General features: G+C 49.2%; 9 protein-coding genes; 4 read left to right on the top strand and 5 right to left on the bottom strand.

The window, feature by feature from the left end:
* Positions 1 to 131: 131 nt before the first annotated feature.
* On the bottom strand, positions 132 to 1,819 carry FFUJ_09222 (related to maltose permease; the record flags this gene model as incomplete). XM_023568901.1 has 4 exons in its annotated part: positions 132 to 1,103; positions 1,150 to 1,492; positions 1,542 to 1,608; positions 1,666 to 1,819. 4 exons carry the CDS (start codon positions 1,817 to 1,819, stop codon positions 132 to 134), a joined length of 1,536 nt encoding a protein of 511 aa, XP_023436021.1.
* A 408-nt stretch (positions 1,820 to 2,227) lies between these two features.
* FFUJ_09223 (related to alpha-L-rhamnosidase A) lies at positions 2,228 to 4,751 on the top strand (the record flags this gene model as incomplete). XM_023568900.1 has 3 exons in its annotated part: positions 2,228 to 2,507; positions 2,561 to 3,826; positions 3,874 to 4,751. 3 exons carry the CDS (start codon positions 2,228 to 2,230, stop codon positions 4,749 to 4,751), a joined length of 2,424 nt encoding a protein of 807 aa, XP_023436020.1.
* Positions 4,752 to 5,202: 451 nt separating this feature from the next.
* On the top strand, positions 5,203 to 7,762 carry FFUJ_09224 (related to beta-glucosidase; the record flags this gene model as incomplete). XM_023568899.1 has 3 exons in its annotated part: positions 5,203 to 5,325; positions 5,376 to 5,803; positions 5,878 to 7,762. 3 exons carry the CDS (start codon positions 5,203 to 5,205, stop codon positions 7,760 to 7,762), a joined length of 2,436 nt encoding a protein of 811 aa, XP_023436019.1.
* A 276-nt stretch (positions 7,763 to 8,038) lies between these two features.
* FFUJ_09225 (probable dioxygenase) lies at positions 8,039 to 9,146 on the bottom strand (the record flags this gene model as incomplete). XM_023568898.1 has 2 exons in its annotated part: positions 8,039 to 8,791; positions 8,844 to 9,146. 2 exons carry the CDS (start codon positions 9,144 to 9,146, stop codon positions 8,039 to 8,041), a joined length of 1,056 nt encoding a protein of 351 aa, XP_023436018.1.
* A 426-nt stretch (positions 9,147 to 9,572) lies between these two features.
* On the top strand, positions 9,573 to 10,624 carry FFUJ_09226 (uncharacterized protein; the record flags this gene model as incomplete). XM_023568896.1 has 3 exons in its annotated part: positions 9,573 to 9,684; positions 9,735 to 10,027; positions 10,079 to 10,624. 3 exons carry the CDS (start codon positions 9,573 to 9,575, stop codon positions 10,622 to 10,624), a joined length of 951 nt encoding a protein of 316 aa, XP_023436017.1.
* A 294-nt stretch (positions 10,625 to 10,918) lies between these two features.
* On the bottom strand, positions 10,919 to 12,498 carry FFUJ_09227 (related to salicylate hydroxylase; the record flags this gene model as incomplete). XM_023568895.1 has 6 exons in its annotated part: positions 10,919 to 11,116; positions 11,170 to 11,359; positions 11,416 to 11,464; positions 11,514 to 12,231; positions 12,289 to 12,429; positions 12,484 to 12,498. 6 exons carry the CDS (start codon positions 12,496 to 12,498, stop codon positions 10,919 to 10,921), a joined length of 1,311 nt encoding a protein of 436 aa, XP_023436213.1.
* Positions 12,499 to 12,737: 239 nt separating this feature from the next.
* On the top strand, positions 12,738 to 15,397 carry FFUJ_09228 (related to Put3p and to hypothetical protein YJL206c; the record flags this gene model as incomplete). XM_023568894.1 has 9 exons in its annotated part: positions 12,738 to 13,068; positions 13,116 to 13,176; positions 13,232 to 13,982; positions 14,029 to 14,062; positions 14,110 to 14,230; positions 14,292 to 14,312; positions 14,369 to 14,748; positions 14,800 to 14,974; positions 15,022 to 15,397. 9 exons carry the CDS (start codon positions 12,738 to 12,740, stop codon positions 15,395 to 15,397), a joined length of 2,250 nt encoding a protein of 749 aa, XP_023436016.1.
* Positions 15,398 to 15,562: 165 nt separating this feature from the next.
* FFUJ_09229 (related to HOL1, putative substrate-H+ antiporter) lies at positions 15,563 to 17,449 on the bottom strand (the record flags this gene model as incomplete). XM_023568893.1 has 6 exons in its annotated part: positions 15,563 to 15,689; positions 15,744 to 16,143; positions 16,193 to 16,821; positions 16,870 to 16,992; positions 17,041 to 17,381; positions 17,435 to 17,449. 6 exons carry the CDS (start codon positions 17,447 to 17,449, stop codon positions 15,563 to 15,565), a joined length of 1,635 nt encoding a protein of 544 aa, XP_023436212.1.
* Positions 17,450 to 18,174: 725 nt separating this feature from the next.
* Positions 18,175 to 19,256, bottom strand: FFUJ_09230 (uncharacterized protein; the record flags this gene model as incomplete). XM_023568892.1 has 2 exons in its annotated part: positions 18,175 to 18,604; positions 18,655 to 19,256. 2 exons carry the CDS (start codon positions 19,254 to 19,256, stop codon positions 18,175 to 18,177), a joined length of 1,032 nt encoding a protein of 343 aa, XP_023436015.1.
* Between the last annotated feature and the right edge of the window lie 671 nt (positions 19,257 to 19,927).

The following is a 19,927-nucleotide window of genomic DNA, read 5'->3' as shown; positions in this document are numbered from 1 at the left end:
ATGTGCAGGTGGACTAATGCGAATGGTAAAATCAAACGTGTTTATAGCAAGTAAAGAATCTTAAAGAAGCCTAGCCACGTCGCACGTAGAAAAGAAAAGTCTGCCAAAGGTATCCTATCCCGCCTGTCCTATCAGTCGCTCTTATAATGCTCGAAACGGCGAGCAGGAATCCTCTTCTCAAACATGATATCAAGTTCATGGAAGGTCCTGCCCTTGGTGCCCGGAACATCAAAGAAGACAGCTACCATCATCAATAGCGTCATACCGAGGAAGACCCAACCGATATGACCACCCATATTGCCTTCATCCTTGTTGAACATGTACGGAAGCACTGTAACCCAAACAGTGCTGGTGATGGCCTGGAACCCGAAGGCAATACCTTGAGACTTGGCTCGCAATCTGGAAGCAGACACTTCACCAGCCACGGCGAGACTTGACCCAATAGCTGGGCCGTAAGCAAGAGCAAGGAATTGCATAGAGATACCGATAGCCAAGTTGGTCTTCTCGGACTGGGGAGAAGCAGCTGCAACACCCATGATCAGATAGATGAGACCGCAGATGGTCATGCCAACAAACATCAATGGTCGATGGCGGAAGAGGGTCATCATGTAAATGTTGACCAGTGAGGACAGGATGGAAACACCAAGACCGATCTGCATAATCTTGATGATCAAACCACTGCTCAAACCAGTCTGGCTGAGAAAGTACGGAGCGTTGGAAGACAAGCTTGAACCGACAATCTGGGGCATGTACATGCAAATCAGAATGATCCTTGTACGGCGCCAATTGCTACCCTTGAAGCACTCCAAGAACGAAGCCTTCTCGCAGGAGAGGAGCTTCTCGGCCTCGACGGTCTCTTCCATGTGACGGATACGGGCATCAAGATCTTCATCTTTGGAGGAGAGTTTGGCGAGGTGCTTCAGAGCAAGATCGCGCTTGTTCTTGGCGATGAGATAGTATGGAGACTCGGGGAGGAATGGGAGACCGAGGGCGAGGATGCCGGGGAAGACCCATGCAGCGGCGAAGACGACTCGGAAGGCGGATTCGTTCATGATTGTGACGCGGGCGTAGGTTGTGGAGATGGCAATCAAGAAGCCGACGTTCTACACACAGGTTAGCCAAGTCACCCAGGCATTTAGCAGGACATACCATCATGAGAATGTTGAGAGACAAAGCAATACCACGCAAAGGCAGCGGCGTAATCTCAGAAACATAGGTCTGCGTCGTCGACTGGAACGCACCAACAGCAAAACCAGAGATGATCTTGGCCCCCATGAACTGAGCCGGTGTCTCAGCCAGATACGCCAAAGCGATACCGCAAGACACGATTATAACGCCTGCGAGGAAAACAGCGCGTCGACCGAGTTTGTCTTGGACGAAGCCAGCGGCGAGGGAACCAAAGAGCTGCATGATGTTGTAGGTTGCGTTCCAGAGGGATTGCCAGTATGCTGGGATGATGAGGTTGCCGTCGACGAGGCTGGCGAACTTCATCCTGTGCTTTTGTTAGTATGATGGGTGGAGATGTTTGGGATTGGACTTACTGGAAAGCTGGGAGGGCGAGACAGACGGCTAGAGCGAGGTTCTCGTAACCAACGAGAGTAGCTCCCACTGTTTCAGTGGTCAGTAGTCATTCATTAAGATTCTCAAAAGTTGATGTAAACTCACGGTTTGCATAGACAGCCCAAAGGATCGCCTTTGGGTTCTTCTTCGCACATTCCCAAGTCGTCATCTCATGATCCCTCACAGCAACAGCATCCTCAGCATGTGCAACCTCAGCCTTCTCAAGCCTCGCGTCATGGTCAAAGTCCTGAGTAGTCATCTTGGTAGGAAAAGAAAAGAAAGGAAGTGGTGATGTTGAATAGTCCACTGTAGAGTTTGTGGATGTTGAGATGGGAATACGAAAAACCCTGGACTGAAGCGCCCCTTTAATATGACTGACTGGAGATGCAGACTGGTTGGAGATGGAGATTTGCTTTGGTGGTACCCCAGAGGTCTGGACTCTTGTCTTGTGGGGTAATCTGGGGATGGGGTCGGGTTTTCCGGGGACACTAGGATTCCCCGATCTCACTCGGTCGTCGGGGTAATTTGTCACGCTCGTGGTATCACAAACCGAATAAATCACGCAGACTTTTCTTTTTTGTGCTTGTATTAAGCCTAAGGTGACCTCTAACAAGTAATTGTGTGCTCTGGGTAATCCTGCAGCGCCATCAGAGTCCGGCAAGTCAACATGGAGAATTCACGGGAGACCCGCAATGCACCCAAGTTCGTCACGCCCAAGCGAATCTTGCGGACTTCAGGAAACGTGACAAGCCAGAACGAGATATCGTCCTTTTCCTTGAGCAATGATGACTCTGAGGACAAGGCTGAAGTCATCCTTGACTATGGCCGTTGTGAGGGCGGCTTTCCCATCTTTACTATTGAGTCTGCATCAGCGCCCGAAAGACAGAAACAAGTCGCGTTCCAGGTCACTTACAGTGAGACCATAGAGGGAATGGGCAGCGAGAATGGTACAGTTACTTCCGCTAAGTGTTCACTGGTGTGCCAATGCTGATTATTACAGGCGATGGCCCATTCTTCTTATTCTCCAACGCGATGGACAGCTACCGAGTCTGCCGGCACCATGCCACAGTCACTAACGATACTCAAAGTGTGAAGCCTCGATTCAATCAAGCCTCCCAAAGGTACCAAAGGATAACCTTACTCGACCCAAACACGAGCATCGCGTTCTCCAAGGTCGGCTTCCAAGCCGTGCGTCCAGATGCTCCAGTAAAAGCCAACTTCCACTGCTCCGATGAGACCATCAATCGTATTTGGAATGACGGTGTTCGGACTGTTGACCTATGCACCGTTGCCCGTGAAGAGACGGTTCCGGTCTGGGATGTTACTGCTGAGGGTACTCGTGTTTACGGAAGCCACTGGGCTCCTTGTCGACAGGGAACGAGATGGAGGGACTATAAAGTCACGTTCCAGGCAAAGGTTGAGGAACATGGTGCGAGTTGGGCTGTTCGTATGATCACGAACGGTCTGATATTCTGCTTGGATAGAAGGAGCAGAACGTTGACTGCTGTCGAGGGTTTGTCGAACAAATCATCTATCCTGCCTTCAATTGAAAGAGGGTCATGGCAGCTTCCTGAGAGCATCGACCTTTCTGGCTGGTTGAACATCGAGACGCTTGCAGTGGAAGATCGCGTTGCAGTCACTATTGAAGGACATAAAATTGCTACTATCAGGGATATCTACGTGAAGGCGATGCTTGGAAACGGGCTTGTCAACACCGGTTCTGTGGCGTTTGGTGGACCACCTGGCTGGATTGCACTCTACCGAGATCTATCAGTCGCAGATAACGATGGACAGATTCTCTATGACAACTCGATGTTGCAGCCTGATGCTAGCCGTACGTTCGACGACTTTCAGGTCGGAACAAACAAGCTCGCATGTATCATTGACGGCGCCAAGCGAGACAGAGCTTCCTTTGGTGGTGATGCCTTCGTCACCGGCCGGTCAATCGCATACTCCACTGCTGACTTTGAGGCCTGGAAAGGCACCATTCAGCTTCTGCTCAGTCATCAGAATAAGGAAGGGTATCTTGGTAACCTGTGTCCCATCCAGGCTCCAGAGCACGATGGCGCAGACGACCCCCCGCACTACGGCCACTACAGTATGACATATGCACTGCTCCTGGTCGTCTCAATCAAGGACTATTGGCTGCACTCAGGCGATTGGTCCCTCGTGGAGAAGTCATACCACCAGCTTGAACGACAGATGGAGTTTACAAAGGGTTTCTTGAACTCTGATGGATTGGTACAAGCATCGCCGTATCTCTCGAGTATGTTATTTCAACTATTAACTTTGTTATGTACTGATAGTGAACAGTGACATGGTTTCCTATGGGCGGGCCTGTTTTCGGTGTTTCAGCCGGTCTGAACCTTGCATATTTGGATGCCCTTAACGCCATAGCATCAATGTCTAGGGGCAGTGAGGCTACGTTCCAATATTCCTCTCAAGCAGCCAATTTGAAGGAGGCCTTGATCCGTATGCTTTGGAATGATGAGCGAGGTACCATGCGGCCTGCTCTATCTCTAGATAACAATGGCGTCTTCCAAGATGTCAACGCATACGCCGCGACTCTAGGTGTATCACCAGACCATCCAGAGTTGGTAGAGGGCATATTCCCTGCCAGTAGATCTTTGCCCGCTACATTCCGAGGTCTCGGGAAATGGGACAAGTTTGGACTTGCCAGTCCCTACGCATCTGGCTTTGCACTCGAAGCTCTCTTCGTCAAGAACGAGGGCACCAAGGCAAGAGAGTTGTTATCTCAGGTATGGGGCGTCATGGCGGACCAGGGTAATCCGAACTACTCTGGCGCTCACTGGGAAGCCATGAGAACAGACGGTTCGCCTTTCAATCATGACGTATCGCTGGCTCATGGATGGTCCTCATGGCCGGTCTTTTTGCTACCAAGATATCTTGCTGGAGTTTATCCTCTTGAGGCGGGCTGGAAGAGGATTGGCGTCGAGCCTGTGCTTGCAGATTTGGAAGAGGTGGCATACTCACTCGAAACTCCTCAGGGGTCTTTTTTAGTGGTAGTAAATATAGACGAGAAGCAGGGACAAGGTAGCATTAAGCTATTGGTACCTCGTGGTAGTACTGCCGTAGTCAAGGCTCCGAAGGGCTGGATTTTGGAGAATGACGGCGTTATTCAGGGTTCTGGAACAGAGATATCTGTAAAGCTGTCGAATTGCGGTTTATAGTAGTGTAATAGAAATGATACATGTTTCTACCGGCTTTTCATGCTGATCCCACCTAATTCGCCAACCACTGTAGCATCTTGGCCGACTCGGCGTTCACTGTCTCCAGACCTCGGTACACATTCAACTGCATAATTTCGACAATCATCATTCATAAGCAATTCTCATGAAGCCATGAGTATCCGCCAATGCGCCTCGGCAAGCGCACGAATTACGTGGTGAGGACAACAAGCTCTTGATATCCGAATCCACTTAATTGATGATAATGTTGTGGATGCGGCAGTCCGGAAAACCCGGGGAGCCACAACGCTGCTGTGGGACACGCCTAGACTCGGCTTCTTAGAGCGGTATGGGTGCTAGTCTACCTGCGATGGGCTACCTTATATACATATTTCCAGCACCAGATTGTGCAAGGGCACACACAGTAGACACAGATCACGTTGGTCTTGTGAAAATGGATATTCACGCTACGCTCAAGACTTTATCTCTACAAGAAAAGGTCAGGCTACTGTCCGGTACGCCAGATGACTTTGTCTCAATCGCAGGCATCCCTGAGAAGGTCATTGCGCCATTCAAGGTGTGTCACAGACTTCACTCTCCCGTGACGGATACTAACACACTTGCTAGACGGCTGATTCAATCAACGGAATACGGCCCAGTGAATTCAACAGTACACTCACAACAGCATGCTTCCCCAACACAGCCTGCATAGCCTCAACATGGAACACCGAGCTCTTGGAGAAGATGGGCGCTGAGCTCACTCGCCAGGCAAAGATCAAACATGCGCAAATGATCCTTGGGCCGACTATCAATATCCAGAGAGATCCTCGCGCCGGACGCAACTTTGAGTGCTTCAGTGAGGATCCACTACTCTCGGGATACATGGCTGCGGCTATTGTGAATGGTATTCAGAGTAAAGGCTATGGAGCTTGTGCGAAGCATTTCGTATGCAATGATTCTGAGACTCAAAGGCGGTATTACAATGTCGATGAGTCGCCAAATGGAAGAGCATTGAGAGAGATTTATCTCGCTGCTTGGTCATTTCTCTTGAAGAAGTCAAATCCTACTGGAATCATGACAGCGTGAGTATCCCACATCTTGTTCTGATCTTTACTAATATCTCGGGAAGATACAACAAGGTCGATGGATCGTTTTGCTGCGACAGCAAAACTCTTATTGAGGACATTCTTCGAAAGGAATGGGGCTACAAAGGCATCGTCATGTCAGACTGGTTCGGCACTCGCTCCACCGTAGCTTCCATGAAGGCTGGCGTCGACGTTGAGATGCCCGTTCCTGTCTTTAGAGGCGAGAGACTCATCAAGGCTGTAGGTTCTGGTGAAATCAGCGAAGAGGTGATCAACGCTAGCGTGACACGGCTTCTCGACCTACGAAACCGCACGCAAGCAGCGCAGAGTGAGGGACCGGAGAAATCAGAAATCATCAAGGAGACCAATGACATCGCTCGTCAACTCGCTCAAGAAGGTATCGTTCTTCTGAAGAATGAGAAACAGACACTTCCACTGCCAGCATCCAGTGGTCTGAGGATCGGAGTTGTTGGTGAGTATGCTAAAAAGGCTGTTTTCACCGGTGGTGGCAGTGCATCATGCAACCCTCAGTATCGCCAAGTTCCGCTCGACCTTTTACGGGAAGCACTACCGGATGAGAATATAGTCTCATATTCAAGTGGTGTTCGCATGCGCCGTATTATTCCGACCGTACCTGTTGATATCGCCACGACGGACAAGGGCAAGAAGGGCGTTGAGGTGGCTTATTACAACGCTGGTGAAGATGAGCCCGTTCTCACCGAGACTTTGCAAGATGCTGCTATCAATCTGATGGCCCAGGGAAAGCCGGGGCTGAAGACACCTGGCTCTCGTGTGAAGATGACTACTAACCTGGTTCCTACGACTACTGGAACACACACCCTCGCGCTTCGTCACTCAGGGTCGTTCAATCTTGAGGTTGACGGCGTCTCTGTGTTCAAGGGCGATGCGCCGGATATCACAACCGAGCAGTTCCTCTTCAACTTGATCAAGCTTGAGTCGCGAGTCGAGCTGCAGATGGAAGCAGGAAAGTCATACCACATCTCTGTCACCATGCAATCGAGAGAGCCTGTTGTTGGCGAACCTACCCCATATGGTCTCACCATGGCCTTCGAAGAGGAATACTCCGAAGAGCAAGCTATATCCGACGCAGTCGAAGTTGCAAAGTCATCTGATATCACAATCATCCACGCCGGTCGCAGTGAACAGTACGAGTCTGAGGGTTTTGATCTTGAAGAGATTACCCTTCCTGCCAACCAAGTCGCCATGATCAGGGCTGTCGCCGCTGCTTCCAAGAAAACGGCTGTTCTTCTTCACTGCGGTAACCCCATTTATATCAGTAGCTTCGTTGATGATGTCGATGCTATCGTGAACATGCATTTCCCTGGTCAAGAGGGACCGCAGGCTATGGTTGATATCTTGACTGGAAAGGTGAACCCCAGTGGGAGGTTGACGGCGACTTGGTTCAAGACTCTGGAAGACTGGCCCAGTTTTGGGAACTTCCCTGCTCAGAAGTATGAGGCAGGTGACTTTACCATCAAGTACGCTGAGGGCTTGGAGATCGGATACCGAGCCCGGGTATCGGAGAACCGGGTTCAGTTTCCCTTTGGCCATGGGCTGTCTTACACTTCATTCTCGTATGACAGTCTCCAAGCCAAATTGGACGCCTCTTCAACCCCTTCAACTCTCACAGTCAGCGTAAATGTATCGAATACTGGCAGCCTTTCTGGCAAAGAAGTGGTGCAAGTCTACATTAGCGCCCCTAAGAACGGAGCTCATTGGAGGCCAACTCGGGAGCTGAAGGGATTCACCAAGGTTCAACTCTCGCCAGGTGAGACTAAAGAAGTGTCTATGCAGATTGAGGTCGACACTTTCAACAGCCATTGGAGTGAGGATTCACATGCTTGGGTAGAGGATAAGGGCGAGTATGGCGTGGAGGTTGGAGATCAACGTGTCACTGTTGTTATTTAGACCAGATATAAGCGAATAGATTTACGTCGATTAAACCAATCCTTCGCTATCTTATGTTGAAACTTTTATAAACCCGCCAATGTTTCAACCCTTGAGTTACTGTAGGCAGTCATAATGCTATTATGCACATGCAATATTTTTAGCACCCCCGTGGCCGAGTCGGGATGAGAGTAATACTGTTGCTCCTCATACAAGAATCGGAACGCAAATCATGCAAATCTTAAATTGACAAGAGTCAATAGAATATGCAATGCAATGTATTCGCTATGATAATATCTATAGGTCTGCAACCTCCACCCCAAGTTCTTTACATACGTCCAGTAGTTTGGACTCCTCCCAGTCTCCAACCTCATCAGGTAGTACGAATCCCGTAGCCGGCGATCCAGCATTCTGAACCAGCTCTTCAATTCCTCTTCCATTGGCAAAAGTCCAGACACGGACATATTTACTGCCAAAGTCCAGAGTGAAAGTCTCTCCTGCAGCAATGACCACCGTCTGACCCTCTCTGACTTCACTCCAAGAACTACTATCCCCAGACTTGATCTTCACTCTGAGCAGACCTTCTTGAACGATGAGGCAATGATCGATAGAAGTAAATGTAAGCCACTTGCTCAAAGGCGACTTTTTGTAGACATTCGATGACTCAATACTCGACATTGAGAACTTGCCACCGGATTGGGATGCAAGAATGAAAGGTCTTGACATAACACCTCCCAGAAGCCATCGCGGTCCGGTATTGGCGCGCAAGAAATAAGCTTCCCCAGGGCCAGCGAGTTGGTTCTCAGAGTCAAGCCACTCGCCAACCTCGGGCGGCTGGTAGTCACGCTTGAAGTGAACGTCGAAACGGTCCTTGGCCGCCATCATCTTCTGCATGAGCATCGACTTGATGTCGCGGTCATCAGTCTCCGGCACAAGAATGCCATTATATGTCTCGCCGACATATCTGAAGAAGTCAACCCAGTCACCCGGTGCTACCAGACCCACGGTCTCAGTGTGAGGTCCGAGTAGGAGAGGGTTGTGGATAACGTGCTATCCTCGTGTTAGTCGGCAGATCAAATTGTTAGACAGGATTTTGGCTTACAGGAGGGATATAAGCAAAGTCACCAGGACCCATGATTCGACACTTATCACCACTCCACAGCTTCAAGAATCCCTTGGTGACAAGAAAGACATCATGAGCTTCCTCATGCCAGTGAAAGCCAGGGGCATCTGCTAAGACAGCACCGCTAGTAAACACGGCCATGCCACCATTGGTCTGCTTGGACGAAGCGAGGATTCTGAAAACACCCTTGCTTCCAGGAATGCTAACGCGCTCTCCTTCTAGCTGGTCGATCATGTAGCTTGTCCTCTCATTGGGAGGAGAAGTATGTAGGGGGACGCTCATGGTGAATTAGGGATAGTGTAATTTTTGGTTGTGATGGTGAGTACTCGGAGAAAACTGCCAAGTATTGATGAATTAGTACGCATGTGTGAGCGTGCTGGATCATTAGCAGGACCCTCTACTCTTCTACTCCTTCGACCTCCCACTTTCCGATCTCCACATCACGGTTCGGAGGCGCTGGAGAACCCCGCATCCGCCCCGGATTTTCCATGGCTACCCCTCAAACTAACTTTGGCCGGTGACGAAGCTTGGCTTGAAGTGCGGAAAAGCCGCGATTCCGACACGGGGTCCACGGCATGACCGGAACCTTAGTTTGCAGAACTGTATCGGAACTGGGACAGGCAGGGTCTTTTGACAGATTACTTTGATGGATGCCAGATCTTCACTTACGCTTTATTGAGCTACAGCTTCTTTGGCCTCAGACAGAATATGAGCCTACCGACTTCGTTTCGAGCTGTTTACAAGCAGCTGGGTGAACAAGAGATTGATGTGGATGTTTACCTGCCTTCCGTCACTAATAAAACTACAAAATGTCCAGTCTGTAAGTCAAAGCATTTGACTGCCTCTAGATACATACTGATAATCATGAAGTAATTAACATCCATGGAGGGGCTTTTATGCTCGGGTCCTCCAAGATGGTCAACAAAGACCAGGTATCAGACTGTCTTAGGCGAGGATGGATAGTGCTAGCTCTAAATCATCGGCTTTGTCCCCAAGTGAATCTTTTGGAGGGCCCGATGCAAGACTGTCGAGATTTACTGGCTTGGGTGTATGATGGAGGTCTCGAAACAGCTCTGGGCAAAGCGAGCTCAGCACTCGTACCAGATCTCGACCATGTCTTTGCATTCGGCACCTCATCTGGTGGGCATTTGTCACTCTGCTTGGTAAGTTGAGCTGATAGAGAGCTGTGGCATATGAGGCTTACGCTGAGATAGGGCTTTGATGTTCCTCGTCCGGTCGCAGGAATCTACGACATGTATGGACCTAGCAACTTTGCGGACGACTTCTGGACGACAAGGCTTGAGGGCATGAAGCTACCACCTGGACTCACAGACTCGTTCCTCAACAAAGTATTTGACGAGGACCCGGTCCCCATCACTGGAGGCGTCTCCCTCGAAGGCCAGGCAACAGGACCTCCAGATTTCAGCGATCCCCGCCAAGCATATGCCCTGACACAACTAGCCAACGGCACCGTCCTCGATGCCATCTTTCCTTCGAAAGACTGGAGCAAAGTCGACCCTGCATTGAACGTCGACTCCTCGTTTCCTCCGACTTTCATCGTGCATGGCGATGCAGATACAAAAGTCCCGATTCATCTGAGTAGAAAGTTGCTTGATGTGCTAAAGCGGAATGGTGTTGAGTGCGGGATGGTGGAGGTTCCTAGGGAGGAGCATACTTTTGCGGCCAAGATGGAAGTGGGATCTGTTACTTGGAATCTTCAGAGACAGGGCTTTGACTTTCTCGAGTCGTTAATTAAGTAGATCATGATAATTTTACTGTTTCGTAATAGTGCCCTGCCAAAGGCTAGGGTGCTGTTTGATAATCGAAGCTTCTCGTATTTCAATGAGATCCATCTAGCCAACTTTTAGTCAACTAGGTATGCTGTCTGTCATGAAGCGGCTTTCGTGATTTATGTGTTCATATTAGTTTCTCCCTCCGAAGCTTATACCTGAATTCATCGTTTTGTATTTGTAACTTAAAAGTCCTCCTCTTGGGAAGCAGAACGATTGCTAATATGATAAGGCACTCTGAATAATCTACATAGCCTTGGCAAGCTATTCCGTGAAAGGCTCACGCTTCACTGCATCTTCAACAACCTCAAATGCATCATACCCGTACAGCCAAGGCTGAACCTGCGGGCAAGTCCACCTGCTTGGGAACGGGCCTTTGAGTTCCTCAGCACCAAGTTGAGATAAGAAAGTCTCATCACGCGCCTCTTGAGCGGGTCCGTCAGGCATATGGAATGATTCTCGCTACGACACGTTAGTTTATACTGTGAACTATCCCGAGGATGGTGAATCTATACCTGTTTGAAGGTTTCCCGCACAATGGCTTCTCCACGAGACTTGCGTAACCTCTCATACATAGACAAGGCCTTTGGTAATTGCTGCTTGGACTTTACGTGGCCGAGAAGCAGACCCAGAACTGCACCGTCCTCCACGGCGGAGTTGGCACCTTGGGCTAGGTATGGGAGCATCGGATGGCAGGCATCACCACTGGAAGCAAGGTGTTAGCAGAATGCCTTGTATGATGACATTGAAGAATCACTTACACGAAGACGAAGTTTGAGTCGTCATTAATCCATGAATCAAGCTCTTCTCCTACAAAATCTGTCAGCTCCGAGGATAGTGACATGGGTGTGTAACTTACTGTGCATCAGCTTCCACTTGTCAACCTTGTCGACCTGACTCAGGAACCTTGCCAGAATCGGATCCCAGTCATTAAACAACTCTCGCATCTCCTCCACTGATCCAGCCTGTCGACTGACGTCCGATGGAAGATCATCGGGAACAAGAAGAACAACGTTATACATCTGTCCCCCACGCATGGAATACCCAACAGCATGAGCACCTGGACCGATCCAGAAGTGGACCGTTGGGCGCTCAACCCACTCGCGCAGCTCAGGATCATCAATGTCCTTCGCGTCAAGAACAACACGGTATGCTAGGTCTCCAGTGGGCATGGGCTTATCTTCACTGCCAAGGAACTTGGACCGGCACTTAGACCAGAGTCCGTCCGCTGCAACGATCAAGTCACCGGTGTACTTAGCCCCAGCCTCAGTGCTGACTTCAGGAATACTAAAGTCAATGTCCTTTACCCTATCTCCGAGCTTGAACTGGACGCCTAATTCTTTCGCCTTGTCGTAGAGCGCAAGCTGGAGGTCTACGCGGTGGAGATCGATAAAGGGGGCCCCGTACTTCTTGCGGATATGCTTGTGAAAATCGGGTTCTATAGCGAGCGTTCGGCCGGAGTATCTATGGACGACGAGGGACGTGGGTTCGGCGGCAGATTTCCAGAGTCTGTCGGGGAGATCCCATTTTTGGAGGATGCGTGTACAGTTAGGGGTGACTTGTAGACCAGCACCAACCTGAATAGTGAATCAGTTATGAGTTCTGTAGGTATGTGGCATAGCGGAGTTGTATACCTCGAGCAGTTCTTTTGCCGACTCTAAAACAGTGACGTTGTGGCCTGAAAGAGAAATGGAGATGGCTGCAGCAAGACCCGCAAGGCCAGCGCCGACAACAACTACATCAAGGGTTGCATCATCATGCGTCTGATTGGGTTGCTGGCGACATGAAGTGTTAGCTGGATTCAACACGTCAGATAAGCTGCAACTCACAGTGGAACTTGGCATTTTGACGGAGATATGATCATCAACTATAGGTCTCTTGATAGAGGAGAAATTAAGAGACCAAGCAGGTGGCTTTGCCGCGTTACTACATATATGAAAATGACCCTCGGAATTTAGTGGATATAGGGTAGCTAGTCGCTCGCTCGGAACAGCCGAGGTTACATTGGCCGTGCCCGGCTTTTCCGCAGCTTCAGGATCTTGACACTAGCCATGTTCAGTCTAGACAGAAACCTTGTCAGCCAATGAAACCTTCAAGACAAGATCCAGATCACTTTCGCCCAGCTCGTCGTTCGCGTTACCCCAGATTTGCCTCCGAGCTCGAAATTTCCGTCCATCTGGGGTCTCCGCACTCTGGCCTCAAAGCTTCGACATCCTGGGGTCCCCAGGTTGAAGACTTATGCATTGTTGATACTCATACTGTCGAGATGGATGAATCAACGGACTCCCAAGGTCCTCAGGTGAACAGACCAGCAGCTCAGCGTCCGAGGCGACCAAGAGCTGCGCGCGCGTGCGATCTTTGTCGATCCAAGAAATACAAGTGCGACGAGTCTTATCCCTGTTCATATTGCCAAAGTTAGTGTTTGAAGCTCACATATCACATCATGACTGACTCTTTGAAGGCCGAAATGTCGAATGTGTGTACAAAGGCCAGGACATGTCGCGCATGCGCATGACATCAAGGTAATACCTGCCGCAGCATCCCAGCTTTGCTCATGGCTCACTAGTGCGACCATAGCTATGTAAGACAATTGGAAGATCAGGTCAAGAGCCTCTCTAGCATTGTGGAGACCTATGAGAAGGCAGCGACCGATGGACCAAGTAACAGCCCCGAAGGGATAGCGATGAATGCTTCCTCGTTGCCAATAGCTCAACATCCAACGGTGATGGAGGCCTTTCCTACGCCGAATAGCATCTCGTCGTGGCATACAAGAGAACAAGAGGTCTCTGGCATGAATACTCACACGAGAGATGTCGAGTTCTATGGTAGCTCTTCGTCTGTTGCTCTTCTGTCTCACGTTCGGCGGACTGGGGAGGAGGACAACGATGATGACGACGCGGGTGCACTTTTATCGTCATTGCACAACCCTCACTTTGATCCTAGTGGATCACATGATACCCAGCGGGGAAGAAAGAGTACCGAGGAGTCTGATCACTCACCTTGGTATCTACAATGCCGCAACTTTATAGACGGTTTCTTCTCCGCGATCCACTACATTCACCCCATCTTGGACAAGACTTCGTTCGTGCAGCGCTGCGAGTCGTTGTGGGGAGGTGAGGGGCCAGAAAATAAGAGGATCACGAGTTTTGTTGCTTTGTACTACAGCATCTTGTCCATTGGCGCACTAGTTGGAACGAGGGAGGATGAGCTTATCGATGGAATGACCAATCTGGCTTGGAGTCGGAAGTTCTTTAATAGAGCTAAAGATTGCTGCAATAGGCTTGGGATGGTCACGGACCTTGATATGGTCCAGTGCTATTTTATCCTGGTAGGTTGCGCCGTGAAGTTCTGCTGAACGGAACTAACGAGCACAGGCCAAAGTCTGCCAGAACGAACTGCATCCACACTGTCAGTCAGCCATGCATGCCTGTTGGAGATCTACTAATACCTACTAGTGTCATACATGTATGTTGGCCTTGCCATAAGAACAGCTCTGGCAATGGGCATAAATCGTGAGCCGGGCCCCAATAGCAAGAAGCCGCCTTCTTTATTGAGAGCAGAGACACGGACTTGGTGGTATGTCAAAACTGTCCTTGAGTTAGAAATTATATAGATCGATTGCTAATCTTTTCACCAGGGGCCTTTACTCCTTAGAGACGTGAGTATCTCCCGACATGCAGTCAGTCCGTTGTCGCCGATCTGACACCGTTGAAGTGAAATGTCTTTCGCAATGGGTAGACCGGATACTCTAGGTGCAGATCTATATCATAACCGGCGGTTCCCACGTATCAGTAACGGTCAAAGCGAAACCGGGATCGATTCTGAGATGTCTGAGCATCCTTGCTGCGCCATCATCGAGCACATGGTGCATTTCTCCAAAATCACAAGAAACATCTGCCTGAGCATTTACCTCCCCGAAACGACGATACCGATGATGGTGGCGATGGCTAGTCAAATTGAGAGGGACCTGGAGGCGTGGACACAGAAGCTCCCAGAGGCTATACGGCCGATGGGATCGTCTACTCAGGTACCGTCTTTGAGAGGGGTCAGGGATGTTCAATGGGTGAAACGGCAGAGACTTGTACTAAACTTGCGTATGTTTACTCCGATGCGATACCGAAATGCAATACTAATTATGATTGCAGGATATCATAACCTGAGAATCCTCCTCTTCGGGTCCTTTCTATTGAGGTCAACGGCACAGGAGAGGGCGACTATGAGTGACACAAAAGTTGGCATTCAAAAGTGCCTCGAATCAGCAAAACAGACAATTGAAACTATATATCAGACATACCAACACAGCGACTTCTTCCGAACATGGTACGTATCATACTATCCCAGAAGGCGAACCCTCTGACTAATTCAAGGTTCTACAACACGACATACACTGTTTTCGCGGCCAGCATAATACTGGTTTACATGACCCAAGACGCAGTCGAGAGCGAAATGCAACCTTTGCTTCGTCTAGTCGATATGGCCATTGAGATACTCATGATCATGGACGAATGCGTCGTTGCGCTACAAGCGGCGAAGCTGTTGCAGGGAGCGAGGGAAAAGGCTATACAGAAGTCGTCTCAAGTTGAGGTAGCCGCGAATCCAGGGACATCTTGGCCTGACGGAATGGTCTACTTGAATCACTACTGGGGACCACTGAATCTACTTGATGGAGAGTTGGATCAGAACCTAGACATGTCGTCGATAGACTTTGATGCGGCGAGCTTGTTTATGTCAATGCCTCATTAGTTCGGGAACAATAAGATGTAATTGGGAACGACAGCGAGCAGGATAAGTAACTCATGATACAGTATATGATAACTATGTGAGAGGGTAGTGAGCAGGTCTCTGAAGCTTGAAGTTCTATTACGTGGCTAAGCAACGAATATAGATAGCCAGACAACCTGGATAACACTAAAACCCGTGAACATTGCTGTCTTTGGTCCACCTTCTGAAGGTCTTGCCATAGAAGTAGAATACCGCACCCAAGCCGCACCACAGGACTGTAAGGCCCATGTTGGTCATGAAAACAGGGATAAATCTGAAGAAGCTGTTAGCAACGGAAGTTGAAAAGAGGGTACACAAGATGGCTTACCCTGACTTGATAGTCCATGGTGTGACGAATTTGCCCATACCATATCCCCAAAGACTCTTGTTAACAGTAATAGCAACAAAAAGTGACCCGGTGACTGGCTTATAGCAATCTACTGCATAGGTACTTGCGATACTTGGGAGGGCAGCGACCTGAATGCCAGCAGATGAGTAGCCGAGGACGGCAATGACGGGCCATGGCCAGTGCCTTTCGTATCCGATCGAGGTGATCACATTACCGAAGATCATGATGATGATATAGGGAATCATTGCAGGGAGTCGCATTTCCGGTTCTCGAATACCACCATTTCTCGTGGTTGCTTTTGCAGAGACCCAATCGCTGAAGGGTCCAGCCGTGACGAGTCCGATCAAAGCACCGACGAGGATGGAGAAATTGAGGAAGCCTGGACACGTTAGTACTTGAGCTCTACTTGAGTAATTTGGAAAGCTAACCGATGGACTGGGAGCTCATGTTGTATGGCGGAGCTGCAAATACTTGCGATTGCGTGAGGTTCAGAATCAGGAAGTTACTGCAACTCCAGCTGACCACGAAGGAAGCAAAGAGTACAATGGGATAGACAAAGAGTCTCCATGGGGTCCAGATATCGAGAAGGATGTTCTGAAGAGGTGCTGAGTTGGGCTGGAACAAGCGCCACTGTAACTTTGAGGGAGTTCCTTTGCCCAAATGCGCGTCCGCGGCTGGCTCACCCTGGGCTTGGGGTGTACCAACAGTCTTCTCAGCATCGGCATGGGAGTGCGAAGGCTTGTCTTGAGTTGTATCAACAATCTCATTAACTCCACGCTCAGCCTCAATCGAGTCGATACGTGTCCACTTCGTCTCAGGAAAGCCAAAGATGCCAAGCACGATAGACAGTGCAGTGACAGCGACGTTGAGCCACCAGAAGTTCTGCCATCCCGTGCGATCTGCCATGGGCCCAGCGATGATTGGGGCGATCATCAGTGAGCCCATATACACAACCCAGTATAATGCGTTCCATGTTCCGCGATCGTGGAGGAAGAAGATATCGGCGATGACGGCGGGTTGGAGAATCTCTGAGGGTCCGGCTCCTATTCCGTTCAGACTGCAAATGTTAGTCAAGGTATTGGGAGATTTGTAGAGTCTAACCTACACACAGGCTCCCATGAAGATCCCGTAGGTGGATGCCTTAGCGCGAATGATGTGGCATGCGAGGCAGATCACCTGCGAAGCGATATAGACAGGTCGACGGCCGAAAGAGGTAGAGATGGGTGCCCTATAACTGTAAGCCACAAATACTCATTCCTCAGTACTCCGTGCTTACCAGAAAAAGTTACTAAATCCCAAGATCAAGATAGTAACACCCGTGAACTGAATGACATCCTCAAGGGTACTATTATAAGCACGAATCAAATCCGGAAACATAGGCGCAAGAGCAAGCGGCGCAAAACCCTGCGTGAACGTCATGGTCGAAACGCAAAAGATGGCAGAGAACTTCCAAAAGGGCGACCAGTTGAGGGGATCGTGAGGATCCTGAGATGGTTGGGGGACGAGGACTTGATCGGACTCTTTGGCTCGGACGTAGTGTTCTTTGCCAACGTCTGTCATGATCTCCGTTCCAGGGAGGACTTCGATGTGAAGTTCATCCTGGATGGTTTCGCGTGCCTGTTGAAGTTAGGGGATGTGCTTTGGGTCAAGAGGGTGAAGATGGTGCTTACCTCTTGAGTAGGCATTCTTGCGGTGTTGCAAGGGCTAGTCTTGTGCGGGTGTAATTCTCAATATTCTGATTTCTAGCAAACTCGACAAGCAACCAGTCTCTATTTATCTAAACTCATTTCATAGTCCTATCCATCATCGCAGCTTCGATGATTCCATCTCCAACGTCTCCAAAAACCTCGGATGACTTGTTTAAGCTAGCTCACTCCTTAATCTGCGTTAAGCTATAAGATCCAGCGCCCGTAATGTCTCGGTAGAGCCATCGGCAAGTCAACAGCAAGGATTAATGAGGGGGATCTTCTGGTAATCTAATTACTATCGGCGGGATGGGCCCGAACGAGATGGTTTACGGGGGAGTTGGCGGGGTATTAGAGTTTGCGGAGGAGTTAGCGTCGGCAGTTAGTTACTCAAGTGAGGGCATACCAAGCCTTTTGGGGTATGTTGATTCTAAGCGAGCTTTACTACTTGGATTCTATCTCACGTTCTTTATCCATTTAAGAAATGATTTCCTATTGAGGTCTCATATAAAGTCATTCACTGTTATCAATAATAAGTGCACAAGTTCATCTTGCCAGAGAAATAAAAAAAAAAAAAAAAAAAAAAAAAAAAAGATTTATCTATCTTTTCTGCGGCTGACGTTGCAAGACGTTCTAGACTCACATGCTGACCTTGCTACAGAAAGGGGCTGTCCATTTCTAGAATAGCCTTTAAGGTTGCATCTCCAGATCGGCCATCCCACATTCTAAGATCTTAGTCTATCTCGGATAGTCTCCATAAGCAATGCGTAAGCAGCATCGTCAAACCCGACAGTTTCTTGCTCAGGTGCCCAAGGACGATCGGAACCGCTTTTAGTAGACTGATTGCCAATAAACCAACCATATGGCAAGCCAACGTCACACCTAGCGTATCGCATCTGAGCTCTTCGACTCTGTGTCAATCCCGCGCCCAGCAAGTAGTTCCCCATTGGCACCGCCCTCGAGCTCTTGCGACGTGACCGATAGGCGTCGAAGAGGCGCACGACAAAGTCTTTTGGTCCAGGATCTGCAAAGAATCTGTGGCGATTGTGCCCGAAATACCACTCTGGCGGGTTGTTCGCGTTCAACATGGCCTCAGTGAACGGACCCATGGACAAAAAGACCCTATGCTGCGAGTGGGACAACCAAAGTCTCCAACTCCCATGGTAAATTTCTTGAGACCTTTCATACTTATCCTCCATTCTGACAGTACGTGATGCCATCTTCTTCTGTATTCGGTGCGTTCTATATCAGTGTTATGGTCCATGACAGTGCCTGGGACTGGATAACTACCAGCTGTCAAAGGCCCATGCTGCTTAGCCTCAAACAATACACAATATTCATCAAGGTAAAGCTCTTCCAACCCGCCGCTCTTATTTTTCTGCCCCAGAGACGCGATCCATTCTGTCTGTTTCTTATCGGTAAAGATATAGCGCCCAAGAGCCAGAACCTTGAGGGATGGCAAGTCGCCAAGTTGGTCCAGGTCCATTCTCGGAAACAATCCCCAAAAGTCTGTATAGAATAATGAAAGTACTTGTAGTTTCTGGACTATATCAGGTTGAAGCCACTTTGACGGCAACACACTGAAGAATTCGGACCTCTCAGTCGAGAGGTTGGTTCTGTTTTTGACGTGGTCTTCTCCCACGAGCAATTTCAGGTCGATGAGAGTCGGCAACCGGAGTAACTTGTTCCAGGCCTTGGACTGGATAACTCTGGGATCATTGTAGTCAGCGAGATGCGAAATGGTAAGTTCTTTGATCTGTAACGAGTCTCCTTGTAGGACTGGCGCATCATGTGTATATGTGAACATATGGCTGCTCGCGGCAGGTAGCCCTGCATCATAGATCCTTTTTCGATTCTCCGATATCCACATCCCGGTCAAGCAATGAGAAATGATGTCCAAGACCAAGTACCGGTAGTGCAACCCCTCCACTATGTTATAACCTCGTGGATTTGACGATCGGCTGAATCGGAGATGTAGATGCTTGAGATTATTGAGCAAGCCTAGATACGGAAGAAACTGAAGAAATCTCTGGCAAACTCGAAAGTCTTCATTGTGGGAAATGAACGAACGGCATGGATCCAGCTCTGTATCAATCGTCACCTATTTGACAAAACCTCGCAGCTTATCTGACAAGGCAATTTCTGTAAATTGTAAAGGCGAATCGCCGTCAGGCTTGAGCCTGAGGGATCTAAAGGCTTGAATTGTTGCCGCGTAATGAAGCTTGCCAGATACCAATCTTGAGTTAAGCTGGTCTTGCTTCCATCGATAAGAGCAAACCATCAACACTATCTCAGCTGGGAGACGTATGTCAGTCGGGGGAAAAGTCTGCATAGTGACGGTCGTGTCCGGGGCCTGGTGATCAAGGGCCTATCTATGTGGTTCAAGGTGTAAGCTCAGGGATGGAGAGTAGAAGAGGGGTTATCTTCTGTCTCTATGGCTTATCAGAGTTGAATGTTTTTTGAAAGTGCAAACTTTGG

The sequence above is a fragment of the Fusarium fujikuroi genome, chromosome FFUJ_chr09 (assembly GCF_900079805.1).
Source record: "Fusarium fujikuroi IMI 58289 draft genome, chromosome FFUJ_chr09".
NCBI classification, from domain to species: Eukaryota; Fungi; Ascomycota; class Sordariomycetes; order Hypocreales; family Nectriaceae; genus Fusarium; species Fusarium fujikuroi.
This window is presented reverse-complemented; position numbering and strand designations above follow the sequence as displayed.